The 26,463-nt window shown below is 34.7% G+C and overlaps 1 protein-coding gene across 13 annotated transcripts in view; it reads right to left on the bottom strand.

Moving 5' to 3' along the window:
• METTL25 (methyltransferase like 25) overlaps positions 1–26,463 on the bottom strand; it is a 130,555-nt gene that overhangs the window by 60,996 nt on the left and 43,096 nt on the right. For all 13 annotated transcript variants that reach the window (XR_007402216.1, XR_003133380.3, XR_007402215.1 and 10 more), the window contains 2 exons: positions 5,457–5,551; positions 2,784–2,813 (listed from right to left, as the gene is read on the bottom strand). Coding sequence is in view for 1 of the 13 variants with exons in the window: in XM_025439428.3 (XP_025295213.3) it covers positions 2,784–2,813; positions 5,457–5,551 (125 nt within the window). In the remaining 12 variants the exon portion in view is untranslated. The remainder of the gene's footprint in view (positions 1–2,783; positions 2,814–5,456; positions 5,552–26,463) is intronic.

Genomic DNA, 26,463 nt, shown 5'->3' with positions numbered 1-26,463 from the left:
ACTGCTCCTCTCCTCATCTGACCTCAAGTTCCTACACTATGGGGGTCCCTGATGCTGAAACTACACAAAAACACATGTTGGGACTTGAGGGCCAACCATTATTTCTTGGGTCTTCACCTAATGGCATTGTCTTAAGTCACTGGACAACATCTGACTTGCAGGATCTTGACAGAACACTTGGAAAGAACACATGTGATATCCTTTCTAGATGGAAGAAATACCAAGAAGGGTGATTCTAGTTGGAAATGATCTTAGGAATACCAAAGACCCCAATCTGGCTCCTAAAATAATGCACTAGAAACAGACATACGTACATACTTGAGTACTCACAGTAAATTTATAACCTTCAAAAGAAACACTTTTATATAAAATCTCTTTCTAAATACAACTCCTTGACTTAAGACAAACTCTGATTTCTAAATTTTCTTTCTAGAAGACTGCTCAAAAACATTTCATTCCAAATTTCCCATATCTGGATATATTTTTCATTTAGCATTTTCTCATCTTGAGTAATTCTTTTTTGCAGTATCAAAAATCTCTATCATCTGTCCCTCACTTCTCCCCAAATCCCTTCCGTTCTCTCACAAAAATTCTGAAATCTCCTTTCACATATTAACACTTATTGTCCTACTGAAATTCAAGGCATTCTGGGAAATATATTATTATATGAAGTAAAATATTAGTATTATTTTTATAAATGGCTAACAAAGTTTTTAACTTTTTATTTGGTTAGCTATAAAATAAGTAGGAAGTTTAATTTTATATGAAATCCTAAAAATAGTTGAGCCAGTATTTGCACTGAAGAAGCCTAGCTCTGATGTCTCTGTACCAAGCCATGATGCTATTTTGCCTCTAGGATACGTGGGCAGGGATGAGGTATCATTAGTTTTTATTATGTACTTCCATTTAGGGAAAAAAAAAAACTCTTAAAACTATGTGGTGCCTGGGTGGCTCAGTCAGATAAAGGGCTGACTCTTAACTTTAGCTCAAGTCATGATCTCAGAGTCCTGAGATTGAACCCCGTTGTCAGTTCGGGCTCCATGCTCAGTGGGGAATCTGCTTAAGGATTCTTTCTCTCCCTCTCTCCTTCCCTCCACTCTCTTTTTTTTTCTCTCTTTCTAAAAACAAAAACCAAAAAACTCTTAAAAATAAGAGTTTTTGCCTTTGAGAAAAATTATATAAATGGTATCAGGATAATTTAGAAATAAATGTATATTTATATTATTATTAAAAACTGTTGAAGATGACAAAAAAACCCCAAGAAATGCATTTAAACAAGAGATCATACAGAAATGCATACAGAAATAACAGGATAGAATAAATCATCATTCCCAAGTTATCTTGAGTAAATGAGAACTTTACAGCTGTTTCCTAAGAGAAATGGAAAAGAGTTATGAAGTGCCTTCAAATGTGCATTCCTAGAATAACTAGAACTATCCATCCTAGTAAATACAGACTGGGGGGCAAGTGGGAAGGGAATCAACATCTCCCCGGTACTATGTGTCTGACTATTCCAAGAATAAACTGGATGTGGCTCAGAGTTACTTTCTTTCTTATACAAGTGATAAATCAGCTTAACATTTTAATGCATTTTAAATGGGAGGGAGCAAAAAGAGCACACCCTTAAAGAATATTACCTCAGGCATGCATTTTATAGGTCCAGCAGAGAGGGCACTAAGCTGGACATCAGTACTCTGCAATTAAGGGAGCTAGAATGTACTATTAAACTTCTGCTGTGTATCACGTTCTCATGTAAGTTTGGGATAATACCCAACTTATAAGATTGACTATAAACATTAGTAAGCACTTGGGAAATTGAAAAACACCACAAAAATGCAAAGGAACATTATTATGATAAAGGCTCTTTCCTCTTCCATATCTCTAGGAAACCATTAGGTTGATATGCAATATAGCTGTTAACTGCAAACTAGGAGTTTGAGAGTAAATATGCTCTAATATCTTTAAAAGATCAGTTTTTATCAACTTTTAGATAGGTACAATGAGTACATTTTTTAAAAAAAGTTCTAAGCATTATGCCTGGCCCAGAGTAAAAACTCAGTAAACGATATTTGTTATTATCATTTTCAAATTATTATTATTTTTAAAAATTCAAATTGACATACTAATATTCCTTGAAAAAAAGCAAAAAAGAGATTTCTAAAATTTCGATCTAATGAGAAAAATCTTATGAAAAGCTTGAAAAGAATTCAAATTTTTTTTTTTACAAATTCCTAATATGTGTCATGAATCATAAGGTAGAGAATAAGACAATTATATGGATATTTGGGGGGTATATTTAACTTGTTTATATGTTCAACCCCATATGGCTATTTCAACTAATGACTAATCAAGTAAATAAGGAAAAAAGTTAAGTACAACAACAATAACAAAATATATGTTTTGGACTATAGGTAAAAAAATAAATAAACTGAATGTTATACCTCGTTTATCTTTGCTTGAACTAAGCCCATCATAAGAACCTAACAGCAATAGCAGTTTTTAGAAATATTTACAGACTGTTTCGTATATTATAAAGAAATGAGACATTAGTACAAGAATACAATGTAGAAGTTTGCTTAAAGATTCAATTTACTCTTTCTGAAAGTTCACTTCACTTTTAAAGTAAACTTATAGAAAATGTATTAATTTGAATATGAAGAGGTGAAAGAAGAGATGTTATTTATTAAAAGCCATCAGATTTTAAGTTCATCAGCAGGTCAAGTATGAAGAATACTTAAACTATCCTGTCCATCTGCTACATTAGAGTAAACATTCCTACTTACCCCTTGGCCAACTGCAACCCGTTCCAAAGCCTTTGGAGAAAAAAATAAGAGACTACTCATGTATTTAGTCTTACCTTATAAGACTTATAAACACACTGTATAAGAGCTTATAAAAGAGACATGTAAAGTATTAATTAAGTGATAACATCTAAGTTTAAACATTTAAAAGTATTACTATCATTAAGGAATGTTAACTGGTTTACTTGTTAGATATAGCTGAAATCATATACTCCTAAAACTAAAGATAATTTACAGATTATCCTATGTAAGTACAATTTTTGCAGCTGCACAAGCTCAATGACAAGGTAAAGTAACTTGCCGCAAGTTGTATAGCTAGTTAGCAAGTGGGCAGGAAGTAGAAACTTGTTCTTTGAACCCTAATTAGCTTTTCCTGCCCTCACACCATGAAGATTTAGTGGAAAAATGAGTTCACTGTATAGAAAGTTGCTTCACAGAAATTGTTTGAAGAAAAAAATTGCAATTTTTCCATTGACTTGAGGCATACTTTCACTGATCATCTAGAACCACAGATGTATGAATATAAGAGAAAGTTATTACATAATTTTCATATTAAATTAAACAGCAACAAGCCCAGAATAAGTTTATTATTGAAGAAAACATTGATTTTCATTTATGGTACTGTTTGTGCTCATTTCAGATTAGATTTTTGTGTTATGGCTTTTGCTAAAAGGCTGAATTGAACAAAGAAACAAGAATTTTTAACAAATTGGTGTTAATAAAAGTATCTGCTTTTAGATAAGTATAACTCGTTAAAAGTAGTCAACACGAGACTACTTTTAGTATGTGTTACTGATAAGGGATTTGAGAAATACAAATGATAAATTATGATGACATAATAAAAGATAACCAGGTAGGTGATAAAAAGTTTCTTATAAACATCAGTATTTTTCTTGGCCAATAAATAAAGATAATGAAGAAAATAAACCAAGTGTTCCTTTCATACTAATCTGAAATATTTTGCAGTTTTATCAGAGTTAAAGTATGTTGACAAGATTGTGCTAATCTAATTAAAATCTTATCTCTGGTTAGTACCATTAACAATTTATCTCAAAAGTGTCACCAGAAAGGTCTCTTTTTCTCTTTTTAACCCCTGAGGCCTTATTGGTGGAAAAGGTCAGTTATGGAGCAAAAGACAATAAAAATATGTACCAAAAAAATGTTCCTCGGCATCCAATAAAAAAGCCAAAGTAGCCAGGGACTGGGATGGAGCCAAGGAGAGGGGTATTCCATAGGAAGGTGACGTTGGTCAGGAAAAGTTGTTAAGTGCAGTGTGTGGTCTATACATTCTATATTCTGAAATTTATTTTTCAAAAATGCTTTTTTGCTTCTTTGAATGTTTATTTTTATAGCAAATATTTTTGTTTTGTGAATGCAGTATATCCTTTTATCTAAGATATTAATAGTTATTTTACTTTAGTTTATTTTGTACAGTCTCCATTTTCTCCAAGTTTCTTTCCTTCTGTTTATCTGACCTTTGTTCTTTCACATGAGACCTTCTTTAAGAGACATCTAGTGATTCTTGGCTGTTTGCTGTTAATTAAAATGAGAATATCATAAAACTGATTAGAAATAATGTGCTTATGAGTGAGGACTGTTAATTGTGGGCTTCATTATAAAGGTCCTGCTTTATTTTATTTTATTTTATTTTATTTTATTTTATTTTTTTATTTTTTTGGTCCTGCTTTATTTTAGAATCTCTGATGCCAAATCATCATTAGGTCTTTTTTCTCAGGCTAGTCAGATTCTTTAATTTCTAGTCTGGATGGTATAACCCTGGCTGCCAGCATTCTTAGGACCAAGTCATTCCAAGAATTACCTGTCCATTCGAACATGACCCTGAACATATATCACTAACGGATATAATGAAAGAACAAGACAATTTCCAAGAAAAGCAATTTAAGAAGATTTACAAAAATTATTTGAGCATAAACTGATTTCTAAAATAATTCTAGGATACATGACCTAGAACACTGGTATACTATTTTTTATATTGCTGTGTAACTGGCATAGAAATAACGGCCATAGGATAATTAATTTATCTTGGGCTTGAACATTAAACACATTATTTAATCAATATATTTATAAATTTCTAACAAAAAAATAACTTACACTTTTTAACTTGCATCTATCCTTTGTAAACTAACATAGCACCATGAACAGAGAATATCACAGGCTAAAGTTATCTAGGTTTAAGGACACTAGCCAAATCAGGCACATTAAAGGTTTTATTTAATTAGACAGCTACTTCATATCGTAGGTGGCTTATTAATTTTTTTCCCATTTTGTAAGAAATTAAGAGACCAAATGATCTACTACAAACACACATAAACACACCACGGAACTATGAATAAAAGCAATGAACTGATTCTGTATTTAATACTTGGTAGTTGATACATTTTATATGAAAATTAAAGTAATTATATATAAAAATTATATATAAAAAGTACAACTATAAATTGTTACCACAATGTGTGTAAAGTAGTAGATAATGTTGGAAGGGCAAGTCATTTTTTTCTCAAAATTTGCAATGCACAAAAGCATTAATAATGATGCTCTGTAAAACTTGGCATTTAATTCATGATATTAGCCAACAATAATAAATTTTGCAACATCTGGATAAAGCCCTTAGTCCAGAAAGAAATATAATCATACCAAACATGCTGACATTCTGGCATTACGACCACAGCACCATCTCTCTTCCTTTAAATACTGGCACATTGGAAATCCCCACTTTTCTTGGGTACTTTCTGCAGAGAGGGAAAAAATATGGATTATTTAAGATTCTTCCTTTTTCAGTTAAAGTAAACAATCTATTGAGAAAGAAAAGCAGTCATTGAGAGTCATATAGTAGTTAAACATAGAGGTAGTAATGTTTAACACTTCATTCCAATCAGTTAATTGAAAGCATATTAATGTTATGAAAGTGGTATTTTCAACAATAGCTGTTTTGTGTTTAAGCTTTTAGGTTTGATATTAACCAATTTGCCAAAACTATCTTTCTAAGATTTAGCAAAAGCAATTTAAAATGGAAGTATTCTTCATGTTCAGTACAACTTATGAAATAAGTAATGAGATACTGGATATTTACTGCTGACTTGACTTTCTTAAAAAAAAAAATTTGTTAAATGACATTTGGTAATTTACTGTGGAACAATATTAATTCATCCCTAATAATGATGAAGCCTCAATTTTTTTTCAGCCACTATATTCACTTTCCAGAAAAAGAACAGCTGTATAAGCTCTTCCTTCTTCATTACATGAAAAAGCTGCAATATTTTCGATTGTGATCCAATTTGGCTCAGTTGCATATATGGTTTAAGTAACAACAACAAAATCAACATTCACTGCTTAATCACACATATCTTTTGCCCAACTCACTTACAGAGTTGCATATGCAATTTGCTGATGCTAAAACCCTTACTGCAGAAGTATGAATTACACAGGTATTTTGAAAAGGAAAACACATTTATTTTTTAAATTGAAGCTTGAAAAATAAGAGCTTAAATTTTATCAAGGCTATGACAATTAAAAAAATACAAAATTTTTATTAGGTTAAAAGTAAAGATAGCATTAGAACCTTTAAAACAAAACAAAACAAAATGCTTTAAAAGAAAATATTTTTGAAGTAAATTCCACTAAGTAAATTTCTCTGTTATGAAGGATCAGATGACTTTTGATTAAAATAGTGAAAGTTTAAATTTCATGCAGATCATAAGCCTGTGAAAGTGGTTTCTCTCAGTACATAAATTAAGATTTGTAATAGACCTTACTGATAACTAATTGGAAGATAAAGACCTTCCCTTAGGAATATAAATAATAATACTACTAGTGTTTATATAGCACTGTATATTATGAGGCACTATTGTAAATGCCGTTAAGTGTATTTAAGCTTTAGTCTCTACAGCAACTCTATGAAGTAGGTACACTGCTATTCTCATGGTTTAGCTAGGGAAACTAAGCACAGGCAGGTTAAGTAAATTGCCTAAATTGCAAAATCTACCACATAGTGGGGTAGGATTTAAAGGTAGGCAATTTGTCTCCAGAGGCCATGCTCTTAACCACCAAGCTATATAAACAATTTCAATTACAAATGCACAGGACTTGTGGAGTCCTTGAAGCCAATCCAGGTCCCGTGGACCCTTGGACTACTTCTATTTCCAAGATGACTTGAAATAGCAGTTTGAGTTTTTTTTAAGGCTTTACAATTTTACTGAGACATGATTACTACTAAATGAAAGAATTAAGTCAGTTTTTTTTCTTCCTATAACCAAAAAGAGAAATACCTAGATCTTATTGTAAAGGGTAAGGGGCTAGAGAGATAGGTTTATACTATGTTATTCAGAATAAAAAGGTGCTAACTAATAAAATATTTGGATCTTCCCTCATCCATTCTCTTCTTGTTCCTTGTAGACAGGAATAGAGATCAAAGGCATGATGGGATAGTACTGAAGTCCCTAGAAAGACAGTGGTGAAGCTGTATGTGGTAGGGGGAAGATGGATGGTAATTACTCAGAGGAATACAGAGTTCTGGAATTCGTATTGGTTTCTAGTAATAAAGGGAAGATGAAGGCAGGTCCTACACATAAGACCCTGGGGTACTTCTTGATTTCAGATGATAAAACATGGAAGCCAACAGTAAGGCTGTTGAGCACATGGGGCTGTAGTTAGAAAAATGGAGGCTAGTAAAGGGTGGTCTTACTGCAAACAAAACAAAACAAAAAAGATGGTCTTATTGCATGTTCACTAACTTGTGCTGATGAAGATGATGAGTGTAGAGAAGAGCTATGGTGTTCCTAATGGCTCACAAAGCTACTTTTTCCCACCACAAAAACAGCTTACAGAAGAGTACTTTTTGTACATAAAGGAGCTCCCTCTCTAACCTTACGGAACTATGAAGGCAGAAGGGCAGTCTTACTTGATATATATGGCTCCCTGAATCTCTAGCCAAAGCATCTAAGATTCTAGGCCTTATAGATAATAGGAATTGCCAGCCTTGGTTCAGGGTTATGTAAAATAATCCATCAAAGCCTGCCTCCTTTGGACATCTGGTGGTTGTGGAATCTCCTTCAAGTTTTCTGAAGCTACATCAGTTTCCTCTGTGATTGAGGTGATGGTGGCCTCACAGCTCTGCTCATTTTTTGAGTAAGTGCAAACAACTGATACGGAGGCAGGACATCCTCAAACTCAAACAGAGCCTTTCACGTATAGGTTCAATATTATCTTTGGAATCTATTTCACCAGCTTCAGTCTGACTGCAGTGAAGCAGGAGGCTCACTTCTATGTCCTGAATCAAAGTCCCAGAGTTAGCTGTTTCTATAGTTATGTATCAATCTCCTATTTAACTGTGTTCATACATTCAAATCTAGTCAAACTGAACTCTAACCGCCCTTATCAGCTGCTTTTCTCTAGGCTCACTTCCATGCTATCTTTAAATGATAATTTTGGAATAGATGAAGTCTCTTTTTTTGTTTTTTTTTCTTCTATCCCATTTCTTCTTTATTGGCTTTAGAAATCCATTAATCTCATAAAAGGAGAGATTCTACTAGTCTTCCTTCCTGTGTTAATAATATTATTATCCCCTGAATTAAGCAAGTTTGAACTTGAGAACTATCTTCTATTATTTTTTTCCTTTAAGCCTCAAGCTCTTATATATACAACCTCTTAATTATACCTCCTTTTCATTTTCAATCTTCATTAGCTCTTGACTGGGTAAATGCAATACTTACTTAATAAATCTTTTTTTCTCTTTCCTTTAGTCTTGTTCATCCTTTGTATTAAGAGTAACATTATCTTTCTAAAATAGATACATCTAACCATGTCACTCCAATAGCTCTTGTTTATCTCACTAGCATCTATGAGACCAAACCTAATGGGTATTTTTCTTATTGTGGATTTTCAGGAGGGTCCGATACTCCTTCCTTATAATACTCTCTCCCTCTGGTTCCATGATACCATGCTCTCTTATTTGTGGCCTAACGCTCTTCCTATCCCCTGATAGTTTGTTATTTTCTGTCTACTGAATGTTCATAAGAATTAATCCTATCTCCCTTTAAACTTTTTTGAAGGATTCACGAACTCTAATACTTACAGTTGGTAAATAAATGTATGAAGCAGCTAGATAGAATAAAATAGGTAATAATTTCAACTTGTTTGGTAACCAAGTATCTCATTTGCTCAGGCTTAATGCTATAACACAATCTGGCCATAATATAACTGTCAAAATTGCCCAAAATGAGTCTGAGGGGACTATGAGTGAGAGTCAGTGTGTAACCCCTTCTCTATACTTTCCCTAGTATACCTATATCTTACCTATACCTCAATATATACTAACGACCCATGTATTAATTTCTTTGGGCTACTGTAACAAATTACCACATATTTGGTAGCTTAAAACAGGAAGGTATTCTCTTGCAGTTCTGGAAGCTAGAAGTCTGAAATCAAGGCCACGCTCTCTAGGAAGGCTCCAGGGAAGAATCCTTTCCTTGCCCCTTCTTAGCTTCTGGCGGTTGCCGGCAACCTTGGCTTGTAGCTGTTCCACTCCAGTTTCTGCCTCTGTTTTCACATGGCTGTCTTTCCTCTGTGTCTCTGTGTATCCTCCCTCTTCTTATAAGGTCACTCACCATTGGAATTAAGGTCCACCCTATTCTAGTATGACCTCACCTCAACTAATTACATCTATAAATACCCTATTTCTAAATGAGGTCACATTCTGAGGTTCCGGGTCGACATGACTTTATGAAAGACACTATTCAACCTGATCCAATTCCTAAATTATGTTTCCAACCTCTTCTCTAAGATCTAATTCTACATCACCAATAGCTTAACTAGTATCTCCAAATAGGTATTTCACTGGCATTTGATAATCAACATGTCCAAAATCTAAATAACTGAATGATACAAAACCAGATATCCTAAAGTTTCCTATTTCCATGACTGGCATAGACATTTATTCATTTACATGAATCAAAAAATTCAGGAATCTTCTCAGATACTTCCTCATACATAGCCTGTTTTAGAAATTCCAGTTTATTTTTCTCCTGAATATTCCTTAAATCCATTCATATTCTCTATTTCCACTATCCCAAACTACCATATGATGAAATTGCTATGAAGGCCTCTTGATTGGCTAACAACACACACTCTTGTTCCTTTTTACCTCAGTTTCAATATTGCAAGGTGATCTTTTAGAATATAAACCTCATCCGTTCATTTCCTGGTTTAACACATCCTTCTTATGCTTTCAGATAGAAAACCAAGAAACAGACTCTTAACTATAGAGAACAAACTGATGGTTACCAGAATGGAGGTGGATTGCGGGCGATGGGTTAAATAGATGATGAGGATTAGGGAGGGCACTTGTGATGAGCACAGGGCTTATGTGTTCAATCACTAGACTGTATACCTGTATACACTGTAATGTATACAATGTAATGTAATTACTGTATACATTGTAATGTTAACTGGAATTTAAACAAAAACTTAAAAAAATTAAGACTCTGTTCCTTAATGTGATCTGCTCATGTCTACCTGTCTTCATTTCATACGTTATTCTCTGTTTCAGCCTTTTGTAAAATTTTTAGTTCCCTCAACTGGTAAAATACCTACCTCAAAGCTTTGGAATTTTCTGTTGTAAGCCCTAGATTTCTATACTACACCCCACAATTCTCCTAAATGCATTTCTTTGTAAATAGCCCCTTTGTAAATAAATTCATTTCAAATTATTCTATTTGATGCATACCAAGGCATCTTACTGTTAACTTCCTAACTGATTCTCATTTCACTTAGAATTAGACCTGTAATATCCTATGCAGTTCTACAGGCTCAGTATTGTCTAGCCAGAGCTATTGCCTCTCTGAGCTCCTCTCCTTCTATTCTTTCTTACCTTCACTCTGGCTTCTTGCTATTCCTCAAATACGCCAGTTTGTTCCCTTGTGTGGAATGATTTTCCCCCAGTTATTCACTTGGTAACTCAACTACCTTTGCCAAATCTTTGCTAAAATCTCACCTTTTAATGGGGTTTCTCCTGATTCTCTATTTAATTTACTACATAGGTTATTTATTGTTTATTCTCCTCCTCGTGTTCTTTTCCAATGTATTCTTGATCTGAACTTTCGTAACTATTTTCGAACTAGTCTCTCTGTCCCTGATCTAGCTCCATGTCAATCTATTCACTATAATGCCAAAAATTACTACCTTTCAGAAATGCAGATGAGTGTATGCAATTCCTTTGCATTGAACCAATACACAAGAAATGTTTTTATGAAACAAAGCATATCGTGTCTCCCACTGAATAATAATCTGACACTCCAGCATAGCATGTGTGGCTCTCATAATCTGGCCCTAATTTGCTTTTTCAGCCATATTTTCTGTTTCCAACACTCTCACCCTCAACTCACTCTCAGTTATATAGCCACATGGACTTGCTTTATTCAGAACAAGCCACACAGTTTCTGTCTTTATGCCTCTTCTCCACAAAGTTCTCAAAACGTCCTTCCCTACTCATTCATCTTTCTCAATCAAGACCAAACATCACCTCTTTTAGCAAGCTTTTCTTTATCCCTTAGTTATGAAAACTTATTCTCTCTGCTAGTCTTAACAGTATTTGGTTTATACATCCATCATTTATCACTTCTTTCATTCATTTTTTTTTCAAAAATTCAGTCTTAATTGATTAAGGTCTATGAGCTAGGAATATATTATTCTCGGATATGCATCAAAGTTCTCTGTAATTGCTTCTGAATTCTCACCAGGTCCTGAGACTTCCTAAGGGGACAGACAGTGTCTTACTTATATCCTCTAGTGCCTCCAACAAAACTTTGTTGAATTGAATAAAAAGAAATCAGACAGATGAACCAAGATCATATACATGTTCTCATTATATTTTGGGGAAAATATTTTCTTTTTAAATTTCTTTAAACCTAAATGAAATCTGACTGAAATGATTTCATATGGGAAAAACAAACAGGTATTATGCCTTTAGAGATATAAATTTTTGTCATCTAAGTTGATAATCTCAATTTATATTATGCCTTCCTAAATAGAGAGCTTTAGAATATCTTAAATATAACCACAATAACCATGATTAAAATATGGGGTGGGGGGAATAGGAAAAAACAAAGATAAGTGAGTTTTGAAAATCTTTGCTTTAATCACCACATACCTTACCCTCCATTCTCCTGCTTATTAGTTTCTTTTACTGTTTATAACTGACATTACGTACTTATTTATTTTTCGATTGCCTGAAGCCTTCTTATTAGAATATAAGCTTGATAAAGGCAGGGGCTTTGTTTTGTTCAATCCTGTATCCCTAGTACCTAGAAGAGTAACATGACTAGCATGTGACAGGTACCCAACAAACATTTCCTATTAAGAATGAAAAAAATTACAGAATTGTGACAAGTAAACCAAACTAACACTGAGCAAGATTAATATGAATATTTGAAACCACAGCAAATAAATGAAGATATAATTTATATTTCAGAGAGGAGAAACTGACATCCTAAAGATATAGATTCTCTCCATAATGATCTCTAAATTCAATGTATGCCAATTAAAATCCCAACAGACTGTTTTATGGATCTTAACAATCTAATTTAAAAACGATTTGATATATGCATCACCGAAATCAGCTTTTACTTTTAATTTGGTCAGCAGTGTTTATTATGATGCGTACATAATAAAGAAAATGAGATAATTTTAAAATTATTTTTTTCTAAGCACAAAACATTATGTAACTTTTCATACAAATTTGCATTATAAACTACATATACTTTAATTCTAAATGAAAGACTCAAGTAAATTTTTCTATTTAAGCCTTATTAAATGTTTGATGTGATGAACATTTCAATTCTCTCTGAGCAAACTGTCTGGATAAATAAAAGATTTCTTCTCCAAACATTAAAATTGTTCCAAATTGCTAATATTTAATAAGCATTTTTAGTATTAATATCTTCTTCCTTGAAAGATGGTCTATGCTTTTTGCATCCATACTACAAATATGAAATAAAGATGCCTTATTGTTTAACTTTCCTATCTGGAGTTATTCACCAAGTATGCAGTGAAATGTCATGCCATCTAGAATTGCCAATCCCAGACAATGGTTGTGCTACTATCATTAAGCTCTGCTTAAACCTCTTCTTTTGTGAAACTCATTCAGTAATCCTGAACCTGGTCTCTAAAAAGAGTAAAATTGTATCTGTACGTCTTATAGTTGATAGAGCAATGAAAGTATCACTCTTTTAAGAATACATAAATAAGTAAAACCCCTTTGAAAGAGAAAGTACATAAGGTTAGCTAGGAAAACTGAAAAACTAAGAACTTTTGGGGACTTCCTCTACCAGATTTCAAAGGTTCCAATAAACTATACTAATTTAGGCAGAATAGTATCATCAGAGGAATTAACAGATGAAAGGAATAGAAGAGAATTCATAAATACATTACATGATAAAAGTTTCATTTTATCAGTATGCCAAAGCATGGATTATTCAATAAAGAGCATTTAAAAATTTAAGATTAGAGCCATTTCTTGAATGATACACACAAAATAAATCCAGATAAATTATGTAATTGGATTAGAGAAAAACTATAAAAGTTAGAGGAGAAGATTATAAAACTAATGTTAATCAATACAGGAGAAGCTAAATCGAATATGATACATCCATTCCAAGGAATACTTTGTACTGTGTAAAACAAATTTATGAAAAGAGCCCCAAGATATATTGCTAAGTAATGGGGCAAAACTATTTTGTTCTTTTTTTTTTTTTAAATCACAACCTCTTGCTGGTCTTTCTTATCTTCCAACCTCCTTTGGAATGTCCTTGGGTTCAATCTCTCTGTACTTCTTCATCATTTCTATTCCTTATGTGATCTCCCTCAGACTTAGTATCTATATGTTAATAACTTATAAATTTCTTATCTTTAACCCAGATTTGTCCTCAGGAATCCAGAATTATCTAATTCATAATGCAACTTCTGCATTTTAATTTCTAAGAGGCATGTCAAACCCAACCTACTCAAAACTGAACAACTTCCCTTTTAATTTTACTCTTTCTGTAGTTATAATCAATTCACTAAATGATAGCTCTATCTTTCTACTATTTTAGGTCAAAAACTTTTGAGTTATGCTTTTTTCATACCTCTGCTGTCAATAATTTCTGCTGATAATACTTTAAAAATATATCCAAAACTTAAACATTTCTTTTTATTTTCCCCTCTGACCTAAACCACCATCATCCCTTACCTGGTTATAGCTCCCCAAAGGATTTCTGTGCTTTTGTTGTTGACTGTGTTTCAGTCATATGGTCTCTTTGGTGTTCCTTGAAAAAAAAGCAAGTAAGCTCCTGCTTTGGGGCTTTTTCCTGCTATTCCCTCAGTTACCCGCTGAAAGTTACTCTTCCTCCAACATAACTGCATGGTTTCTTCCCTCATCTTTCAACTGTCTATGTAAATGTCGTCTTAAAAAGGCCTTCCCTGGCTACTATATATAAAATAGCATCCCTCCTCACTCTTATCCCTCCTACCTCACTTTCACTCACTTTTATTTTTCTCCACAGCACTTATCACCATATGATATACTATATCTATATTAAATGACATACAAGCAGGAACTTTTCTTTTTCCTTCCATCTCTTCAGCTCCCAGAAGAGTACCTGGCACACTATAAACATAATAATAAATATTTTTTGAAAGAATGGATAAATGAATGAATAGATGATTACATTCAGTTTGATTCCTTTTATCAAAAACCCAAGATATCTGTACATATACACATTTGGACAGAAATATGAGAAGGGAGTGTCATTGTGGGTAGTGAAGCTGAACAAAGACTTTCACTTTTTACTGTACATTTGTATGCTGTCAGAATGTTTACTGTTTTCAGTTCACTCAGTTTAATTAATTAAAGCTTCGTATTTTTTTGCATAACACATGTTGGTATCATTTCTATAACGCTTTATGACAATATAGGTAAAATATAGGTTGATAGGTATCCTAGGTATCTAAAAATTGCTCTATTCTCTCGAAATGATTAGAATAAATATGGGTATAAAAATGTAATAACTTAAAAAGATAAAATTTATACATAGCTATCAACAATGATTTAAGTTGTAAAGGAAGTCCTGGAGAAAGATCCTAGAATTCAAGACATTTAAGGAAAATCATAGCACTATGATCATATGTTCATGTTAATTAATTGACACATTATGTAAATATGGGTTGAGTCCCTACTGGTCCTCTTCTTCTGCCTTCACAAGAAGCTACCTTTGATTTAAGTCACTAAGATATATATTCCACCTATGGACTTTTTCTATGCAGACTATTCTAAAGCAGTAGAGCTGGTTAGTCAATGGTAAAAGAGCTATTTATTATTTCTCATTTGTTTCTCTCTAGACCATGACACATATAGCCCTATTTATAACATTTTTCTTTTTTTTTCATTTATTTTTTATTGGTGTTCAATTTACCAACATACAGAATAACCCCCAGTGCTCATCACCCATTCACTTCCACCCCCCGCCCTCCTCCCCTTCTACCTCCCCTAGTTTGTTTCCCAGAGTTAGCAGTCTTTACGTTCTGTCTCCCTTTCTGATATTTCCCACACATTTCTTCTCCCTTCCCTTATATTCCCTTTCACTATTTTTTATATTCCCCACATGAATGAGAACATATAATGTTTGTCCTTCTCCGACTGACTTATTTCACTCAGTATAATACCCTCCAGTTCCATCCACGTTGAAGCAAATGGTGGGTATTTGTCATTTCTAATAGCTGAGTAATATTCCATTGTATACATAGACCACGTCTTCTTTATCCACTCATCTTTCGACGGACACCGAGGCTCCTTCCACAGTTTGGCTATTGTGGCCATTGCTGCTAGAAACATCAGGGTGCAGGTGTCCCTGCGTTTCATTGCATCTGTATCTTTGGGGTAAATCCCCAACAGTGCAATTGCTGGGTCGTAGGGCAGGTCTATTTTTAACTCTTTGAGGAACCTCCACACAGTTTCCAGAGTGGCTGCACCAGTTCACATTCCCACCAACAGTGTAAGAGGGTTCCCTTTTCTCTGCATCCTCTCCAACATTTGTTGTTTCCTGCCTTGTTAATGTTCCCCATTCTCACTGGTGTGAGGTGGTATCTCATTGTGGTTTTGATTTGTATTTCCCTGATGGCAAGTGATGCAGAGCATTTTCTCATATGCGTGTTGGCCATGTTGTCTATGTCTTCCTCTGTGAGATTTCTCTTCATGTCTTTTGCCCATTTCATGATTGGATTGTTTGTTTCTTTGGTGTTGAGTTTAATAAGTTCTTTATAGATCTTGGAAACTAGCCCTTTATCTGATATGTCATTTGCAAATACCTTCTCCCATTCTGTAGGCTATCTTTTAGTTATGTTGACTGTATCCTTTGCTGTGCAAAAGCTTCTTATCTTGATGAAGTCCCAATAGTTCATTTTTGCTTTTGTTTCTTTTGCCTTCGTGGATGTATCTTGCAAGAAGTTACTGTGGCCGAGTTCAAAAAGGGTGTTGCCTGTGTTCTTCTCTAGGATTTTGATGGGAGTCTTGTCTCATATTTAGATCTTTCATCCATTTTGAGTTTATCTTTGTGTGTGGTGCAAGAGAGTGGTCTAGTTTCATTCTTCTGCATGTGGATGTCCAATTTTCCCAGCACCATTTATTGAAGAGACTGTCTTTCTTCCAGTGGATAGTCTTTCCTCCTTTATCGAATATTAGTTGACCATAAAGTTCAGGGTCCACTTCTGGGTTCTCTATTCTGTTCCATTGATCTATGTGTCTGTTTTTGTGCCAGTACCACACTGTCTTGATGACCACAGCTTTGTAGTACAACCTGAAATCTGGCACTGTGATGCCCCCAGATATGGTTTTCTTTTTTAAAATTCCCCTGGCTATTTGGGGTCTTTTCTGATTCCACACAAATCTTAAAATAATTTGTTCTCTCTGAAGAAAGTCCATGGTATTTTGATAGGGATTGCATTAAACGTGTATATTGCCCTGGGTAACATTGACATTTTCACAATATTAATTCTGCCAATCCATGAGCATGGAATATTTTTCCATCTCTTTGTGTCTTCCTCAATTTCTTTCAGAGGTGTTCTATAGTTTTTAGGGTATAGATCCTTTACATCTTTGGTTAGGTTTATTCCTAGGTGTCTTATGCTTTTGGCAATCAGACAACAAAAAGACATTAAAGGCATTCAAATTGGCAAAGAAGAAGTCAAACTCTCCCTCTTGGCCGATGACATGATACTCTACATAGAAAACCCAAAAGTCTCCACCCCAAGATTGCTAGAACTCATACAGCAATTCGGTAGCGTGGCAGGATACAAAATCAATGCCCAGAAATCAGTGGCATTTCTATACACTAACAACGAGACTGAAGAAAGAGAAATTAAGGAGTCAATCCCATTTACAACATTTTTCTTTCTGCATCTCATTTCCACTTCTAGTTCCACGATATAATCAATGCATTAGTATCTCACTTATCTTTTGGTTAAAAGTGCAGCTAGGAATATAATCTCAAGGGAGAGAATATGTAAATTATAGTATATGTACAACAGAAAATAAACAGCTAGTTAAAAATGTAATCTATTACTTTTATAGAATCATATCTATGATAAAACAGTTTCTTTAAGATTTATTTACTTATTTTAAAGAAAGAGAGCATGTGTGCATGTGTGTGAGTGGGGGGAGAGGGCAGAGGGAAAGGGAGAGAATCCTTGAGCAAACTTCCCAATAAGCTCAGGGCTCAATCAATCCTAGTACACTGAAATTATGACCAGAGCCGAAATCAAGAGTCGGCTGCCCAATCGACTGAGCTACCCAGACATCGCCTGAAGCATCATTTCTTAGTAAATCCATCTAGACATTACTGTCTGGCTGTTTTTGTGCATGACTGTAGGAATGGTAAAGTCTCGATGCTGAGAGAAAACGGTGTTGGCCTGGCCACCACTGTGATAGTAGCTCCCCAATTGCTCTCACTGAGCCCAAAAAGTTTCTCCTACCATTCTTAATGAGCTCTTTTCAGAGTCCTTTAACAGTCTTGATAAGAGTTTACACTGAGACATATGCTGAACATCTGAAACATTAAGTCAATGAGACAGTCTTCAGACTAATATTATGGATCATGGTGTGACTTCATTCCAATGAAAATTTTATTCACTGTGCCAGATTGATGATGAAACAAATTTAGACCACTTGCTCATACTTTATTTACCATGGGAAAAAGAAATGTGAGAATACTATATTTATCGCAAAATATTTTTCAAGATCATATGCTTTACAATATACAAACCCAAATTTGTATATAAACCTAGTAAAATGGTGCCTGGTAAAATGGTGGCTCATTCGGGTAAGCATCTGCCTTCCACATGGGTCGTGATCCCAGGGTCCTGGAATCAAACCACATGTCAGGCTCCCCCACTCAGCAGAGAGTCTGCTTCTCCCTCTCCCCTCTATCTCTGCCCTTCCCCCACGCATGTTCTAATAAACAAAATCTTAAAAAAATAAACCTAGCAAAATGTAATTTAGTTTTTTCAAAAGCCCTGTTTTGTATTACTTTGATAGTTAACCTTCTGATAAGAATTTCTATTAGCTTTGATTTCATATTACTCTATATTTGAAACATAACTTATTTCTCTTTACTATTTCTTTTAAGTAGATATTAATTTTCTATTTTAGATTTAATCACATTCTTGACTTCTTTTATTTACCATGAGCACAGGGAGAACTTTTTTTATGCTGAATAAATACAATCTGCATGAGTTTCAGAAACCACTTATATTAGTCATGAGAAATAACGAGGTGCAAACTAAAGAAAAAAAGTAGTAAAATGTATTAAAACTCCATTTAACTACCTCTAGACAGCAAGAAGATGCCCTATGGCAAAAGTAAAATCAGTGCCAATACTCCAGAAAATGTAGAACTGAATGAAGATTAGATACAGCTGTCTATGTGAAGTAATTGTATAAAGACTGCCAAGTACATCTAGAAACCTCTATATTTTTCCCATATTAATTGGCAAGAATTGTTCTGAGACATAAACCCAACTGAATAGTGAGAAGTAATGTGATATTGTAACGAAAGCTTATAAACAGCTGAATCTACAGGGCTGACAGTTAAGTCTACTTATCTGCTATAAGATTACAAGAGCAATACCTTATTTAAGCTGAGTTTGCTCCTCATGGTTTCTGAGTTACTAAAATTACTAAATAAGCTAATAAACTGTTAATATTGATAGTTAAGTAAATGAAAATGTAAATATGCACTTCCCATAAATTATTATTAGGTAATTTTACTTCTTAGAGCCAAATTTTGGGGAAAATAAACTTAAGGCCATTATTATACTTATTTTCAAAACCTCTATATTATCATCCAAATGTAGAATCATGGTAGGAAGGTAGATATCTGTTCATGAAAATCCAATATAATTAAGAAAAGAAGATAATGAAACTAAATCTAAATGTCATAATAAATATAGGTGAGGTTCAGTTGGAACAAAAGGCATATTTTGGAAAGCTACGTTCAAGTCACAGAATCATTACTGGAACTATGAGAAACCTCCAAGGCCACTGAAGTTAGCCCCTTTCTTCTCACTAATTTATAGATGACCCACAAAGGCTACCTGATTTATCCAATGGTGTAGCACTGCAGAGACAGAAGTAAAACTCGAGGTAGTCAAAGCATGTCCTCTTCTAAGTGGTGTTCTTGGACTCCCCTGGGCATTTAAATGTCACCAGCTCTACACTTTCAATGTAACTTATAACTCTAATATAGCACTTATCACATTGAATTACAGCTGTCTTTTGTTATCTGTCTTCCCATCGGGTTATAAATTTTTTTAAGGTGTTTTATCTAGCAAAGTGGTCAGTTAGTAGGTACACAGTTCTGGAGTGTCTTCCAAATCTCTGCATACTCTGGGCTGAATAAATGTTTATTGATATTCTCAATGCCCAAAGCTGTTACTAAATCAGCTCTTATGTTTCTATAACTGTTTCAGAGTCTTCATTTTAATTTCAGGTTAATTTTAAATTAAAAGGAGTTGCTAAAAAAAAAAAAAAATTCTATGCCCCTAATATCCAGATTCTGGATCAAATATTAATGATTTATAGAAAGGCTAAAAGATTGTTCATTGAAAAGAATATGAAATGTAATCCATCATTTCTATGTAACTTGTTTTTGAAGCTTTCTTTTCTTCAAAGAATTGTTTTGAAATATAATCACTTATAGCTTTTTTAATAATAATTTGTTTTTATTTTATCAAATTTTAGGCTAAAACTCTTAGAAAACCATTTCAGTGATGAACAAATGATATAGTAGGCATCATAGCATATAAATACAGTAAAACATTTCCTCTTCAATTTTAAGTTTATGAATATAAAAAATCTCTATATGACATTCAGATAAGAAATTATAGTCCTTGTGTGAATAATTGAACTGAAAAAGAAACAAACTTGGAGAGATACAAATACTCTTTCATATCTGTCAAAATAAAGAACTCATTCTTCTACCAAATACATATTTGGTATCTGCTATGTAACAGACATCGTTTGTGATGTTTAACAGATAAGGTGATTTGCAGTTGTTGTTTTTTTTTCCTGATTTGCAGTTTAAATGAACTTACTTATAATAAACATGAATTCATATTCATTTTAAACTATATATTATAATAGCCAGTGGTGTAGCGAAGCTGGCTCATAATGGCTCCAGAGAAAGCCGAATATGTCATTTCTTCCCATTTCAACACCCAGTGACATCAGGATAGTAGCTTGAAACTGGCCAAGTAGGGTGTATTTACACCATGGAAATCAGAAAACACATACTGGGGGCTTTTCTTCAGGTGCAAAAGGCAGCCATTATAAATTTACCATCAAAATACTAGCTACAACCCATTAATAGGTCATAAAACCAATTTAGTGGATTATGGCCAACATTTTATAAAATGTTAACAGAATGGAATAAAATAATCACATTAGCATGCATTGTGTGTTATAAGATCCAGTACCTTTCAAAAAATGAATATTAATTAACCAAAAAGAAGAAAGAATAAGTAATTTTTTGTGAAATTTCAGTACCAGTTTTATTTATCTATTAATCCGTAATGACATAAAACGTACTTCTTAATTTGGATCTGAGTAAAAAAAAAATGAGCCTGACTGGGTGACGGGCACTGAGGGGGGCACTTGATGGGATGAGCAGTGGGTGTTATGTGATGTTGGCAAATCGAACTCCAATAAAAAAATATACAAAAAAATGTGAAACCACTATTATGATCAAGAGAACCAATACATTCTTCTTTCACAAATTTTACAACCTTTGTGGTCATCATATGATTTGAGGTTAAAGATTACATGCTTTAGAGAGAAATAGAAACTTCATAGTTAATAGGTGAGTATTTAGAAGTTTCTTCTTTCTTCTCAAAGAAAACCAAAGAAGGAATTATAATTTATGATCACAAAGGAATCTGAGTTTGTGTATATTTAAAATTAAATAAGACCTCTGTCTCACCAGGATAGTGTGCTTTCATCATTTTGCTCCAGTGGCCTCTGGAATGTAAACCTTCTTTAACCTTCTGTTTCTTACCTTTGCTGAGAAGGGCAAAGCCAGCTCAGTACCTTAAGAATTCCCAAACTACTTAATAATATCTCTTCTCAAGATGTCTCATCAAACACTTTTGTTTTTAAGTTTTAACCAGTACTGAATCAGTTTTTTCTTAAAATTTCCTTTATTGAGTACTTGCTATATATCACATATTTTGGTGACTGTTAGGCATTAAAAGAAAAATTTTAAAGATAAACTTTCTGTTTTAAAGTTGTCAGAGTCTACACCAAGAAATTAATACTAAAGCATTCTGAAGACATTAAACCTAAACCATTAATTTAATAACGATTAAATTATGTGGTAGGTGCCAAAGCAAAAGAGCACTCGAAGAGATCACTGCCCCTCTCTTTTTAGAGAATTAGTGCTCTCATTTTACTCAGTCCTCAAAATCAGTACACAACCTAGAGGAAACAGTAAAGAAAGCAGAAAGAAAGGAGGAGAGGTGGGGGAGGATAAGAAAAAGTATTTTGCAGACATAGCTTAACACCTGTACCCTTTGCTGGCCTCACCAAGGAGGCTGAAAAGTCAAATAGTCACTTTTACAGACTCCTTTACAGCCAGAAGTTACTTTGTGAAATATGTGTGGGCAAGAAGACATGAAACAATTCTGAGAAATTTCTGGACAGATATTTTTCACCCTCTTGGACAGAGCCTGGACAGAGGGGCGAATGCTTGAGGAGAAAGTCTCTAACTCACTTTTTTTTTTTTTTTAAGATTTTATTTATTTATTCATGAGAGACACAGGCAGAGACACAGGCAGAGGGAGGAGGAGGCGTCAGGCAGGGAGCCCGATGTGGGACTTGATCCCAGGTCTCCAGGATCAGGCCCTAGGCTGAGCCACCTGGGCTGCCCTCTAACTCACTTTTGATGAAGACATAATGTCTATAACTACAGCCCTGAGAATCCAGGGCCCTGATGTCACAGAATCAGTGAATCAACCCTAGAACTGCTACTCCTGACTTCTGTTTATGTGAGGAAATTAAGGACTTTGTTGTTTTTGCCACTGTTGGGTGAACTTGCTATTATTTACAGCCAAAAGTATTTTAAAACTCAGGTTCTGGCTGAGATTCTAGGTATGGTTAACCACTGTTTTCTTTCTGTCCAAGATGAGTCTCTTCAGAAGCCACATGCCTCCTACATTATGGCAAAACTCATCCTGAAATTGTCTCAGTCTCCCTTCTCTCAAAGCCCATGTGGCCCACGCAAATAGAAAATGAATAGAAAAATAGAAAAAGCTAATTACGTGGTATAGACCATAAAACCAAAAAAGAAAGGCAAAATCAAAGCAGGATATAGCTATTAAAATCATGCCAATTTAATAAAATAGTAATTCTAGCAAATAAAGCATGATATTTAACATAAAAAGAAAGCTTATAGAATGTGGGAGATGACACATTTATCTCATATTAAATACCTATATTCATTGAACCTTAACACAAAATAGAGATGTTTAAGGATAATGCTGCTCCTAAAAACAAAAGGTATTTCTATATAAGCTTGGCCACTCAGAGACCCCTCACCCTTTTCATATTCCAGAGAAGGAAAATAGCACCATGTCACTCTATTTGACTGCGAACAAGTTATAGGGTACACAACTGAAGAGAGAGAAGCAGAAATTAGGAAACTGTCCTAACCCTGTATGAGTGAGGAAAGATTTACCAATCTCCAAACTGTCTTGATCGCCACCAGTGTCAATATCCCTCCCTAGTTTCCAAACTCAAACTAACCAAGCTTTTCCATTTTTAAGGATTGATATTCTTAAAAAGAGGTGAGGACCAGAATTTGTCTTCAGTTCTGTACTTGGACTCTCCTCTATATTTAGGAAGAACTAGCATTTGTGTATCCCCTGAGCTTCCCCTATTTGTCTCACTTTTTACACAGAAGATCTACCTAAGCCTTTGCCTCAGGTTCTGGTTTAGATTCTCGGACTCCAATAAAAGCCAGAAATTAATCCAAAACTAATACACTGGGTTTTAGCCCTGATGTTTTTAAAATTAACAGAATCTCTCCAGAAGGCCAAATCCTATCTCTCTGTCTCAATTTCTGACAGATGCTTTAAGAGTGTGACTCTAGAACCAGACTGGTTGGGCTAAAATTCTAACTCCTTTACTTATTAACTGTATGATCTTAAGCAGGTTACTTAACCGCCATGCCATTCAGTATTCTCACCTGAAATGGCCAGTATAATAATAGTGTTACCTGATAGTGGTGTTATGAAGAATAATGAAAATGGGAATGGTAACATTATTACCTCATAGGAGAGATGAAGACAAAAAGAGTCAATACTAGTAACGTACCTAGAATAATGCTTCACATATAGTAATGATACTATATAGATGATAGATGCCAACTCACACATGATGGGAGCTGGTCTTTCTTTAATTTATTTGAGAGAGAGAGGGCACACATGAGAGAGCACAAGTGAGCAGGGGGAGGGCACAGGGAGATGGAGAAGCAGGCTCCCCACTGAGCAGGAAGCACCACACAGGGCTCAATTCCAGGACCTTGGGACCAGGACCTGAGCAGAAGACAGACGCTTAACCAAGTGAACCACCCAGGTGCCCCTAGAGTTTGCCTTCTGAATACTATTAGGGAACCAGCTACCTGATTTGGGGTAAATACTTCCACTGAATTAGTTCCCCTAGCCTTGGTCCCACAGCTTCTGGTTTATTTTCCTTTCCCCACTTTAGGGTCTCAACAAATCTCATGGTTGAGAATCACAGGTCTGACAACTTCTGCTCTTGGTCACATTACTGTTCTGTTCAAAAGTTTTATTACCAAAATGGACTTTCCAGAGGAGTTCATTTCAATACTCTTCAACATTTCAATAGTTCATATGAATTAGGTTACCACCTAGCTAGAGAATTCAGCCATTCCCAATGAGTGACCTACTGCGCTTTGACTTAACCTACCTCATTCATATGCCTGGAATGCCCCTCTCATTTTTGCTTATCTAAATCTTACACTGTAAAGCTCAATTCCAAAGTTACTACCTCATAAAGCTTTTCCTAACCTCTTGACAGGAAGTAATCTTTACATTTTAGCTAGAATGGTTCTTTTAACACTTATCATATTCTTTTTCCTTATCTCTAAGAAATCACTTATAAATCATATACCTACATAATTAATTCATAAATCACGTTATTGTTTATTGTTGCTACTACTATCGGCTTGTGTAGATTCATAGCACATAAATACAGTTATAGTCTCAAGATACAAGTTTCACACAAAGGAGAAGCACTCAGAACAAGGCCTTAGATTAACCTACACTAGATAGGGTGTCACAAAGGATCTCAGAACATAGGTCCCTAAATTAAACAGAAGTCTACTTCTCTCTTGTGATAGTCCAAAAGAAGCCAGGCAGTGTACAATGTGTTATCCAGAGACCCAGATGACAGGGGCTGCTCTGGCATCCTCAAGAGCTGGCTACTGGCACTGGTATCAGGATTACTGTCATTAATTGGCTGGCAAGAAGGGTGAAAAAAATGGGGTCTGAGCAGCACTTTTAAATAAGCTGCATACATTTTTCTGACTCACATTCTACTGCCTTGAATTCTTCTCATGGGAGATGGGTACTCTGGATGCTTGGGCGATGTTTTCTCTGCTAAAACTAAGAGGAGTTATAATTATTAAAAGGAAGAAAGGAAGAAGAGGACAATGGATGTGATTACATGCTGTTACATTCTCACTCTCCTTTATAGTTTCCTCTTTCTTGTGTCTTATTCATGTATTAATACTACACAAAGGCACATATGTGATACATACACACACCCATACAGTGATAGACTATGCTAATTGCCCACCTAATACCCAGTTTCTCCTTCTTTCTCACTCACAGAATCTTGATTTCATTTGGAGGTGCAATGTACCCATCTAGAAGATTCCATTTCCTAGCCTTTAAAACTAGTCTATAAGGAAAGGAAGTTCTATCTAGGGCACTGTCTCTGATGGGAGAAACTCTTTCATCTTCATATTTCTTTTCATTTGAACTATAATGGCTGGACAGTAGCAACCATTATATAGCCATAATTGAAAAGCCAATAAAACTGTAAAGACCTTGGCCTCCACATCCTTGAACTATGTATGAGACACTGTCAGCTACTACAGATTTTCCGGAAAATAAGAGAAAAATAAATCCTACGATTACGCTACAAGAGCTCCACTTCCATGTATTTAATTGTCTGTTTTTATATAACTTTCCCAAAATAGCATCACTCATACGTAAAGCAATTTCAAAATATTAAACATGTTCAAAACTTTGCCTGAAACTTGGTCCATCCTTAGTGTTTCCTATCATGTAAGTTGTGCCACCACCTACACAGTGGCTGAAAATTGACACCTGGTAATAATCCTTGACAATTCCTGCTTCATTATCTCCCACTCTAAACAATCTTAAATGTTTCTTAAATTCTCCTAATTAACTCTATCTCTACTACTGCTGCCCTGACTTTAGTCCTCACCTTTGTGGTCTCAACTTGTGAGAGTATGTCCTGTAAGACTCCTTTGTGTGCCTACCCCTTGAAGGTCTATGACACAAATACCCTTAGTGGCTTCAGTGCTTCCATCATCTTTGTGGACTCCTGCATTCTCCTACATGTTGACCTGATAAATACTATGTATCTTTCTAGTATTTCAATGCTTTTAAAAAGAAACAAAATTGAACTGTATTCAGTATTTTTAGTTGAATAGGGGCAAGGAGCATTCAGGTTATGTCCAGCCAGACATGTTTTGTGATTTAGTTTGTTAAGTTTTGAGCTAATATTTCGTAGATTTTAACCTACAGAAATTCCAAGGACCTGAATTTGGAAAAGTATTCCCTCGTAGGGATTTGATTTTTGTTTCTGTATAGATCTGACCGAAAATTCTTGTCTCATTCAAGGTCATGGCTTAGTATGGACTTTTCAGGTTAGGCCCCTGACCATGCAGGAGGCCTAATATTACTCTCTAGATCCCACTGTGGGAAGCATCTGCCTCAGGACAACACTGTCTGCTACCTTATGGCTTCAGTTCCAGGCTCTGGTTTCAACTCCTCTTCCTCATCTCTCCTTT

Source organism: Canis lupus, chromosome 15, assembly GCF_003254725.2.
Source record: "Canis lupus dingo isolate Sandy chromosome 15, ASM325472v2, whole genome shotgun sequence".
In the NCBI taxonomy this organism is placed as follows: domain Eukaryota; kingdom Metazoa; phylum Chordata; class Mammalia; order Carnivora; family Canidae; genus Canis; species Canis lupus.
Note: the sequence above shows the minus strand (reverse complement) of the source record. Positions and strands in the feature narration are given on the sequence as shown.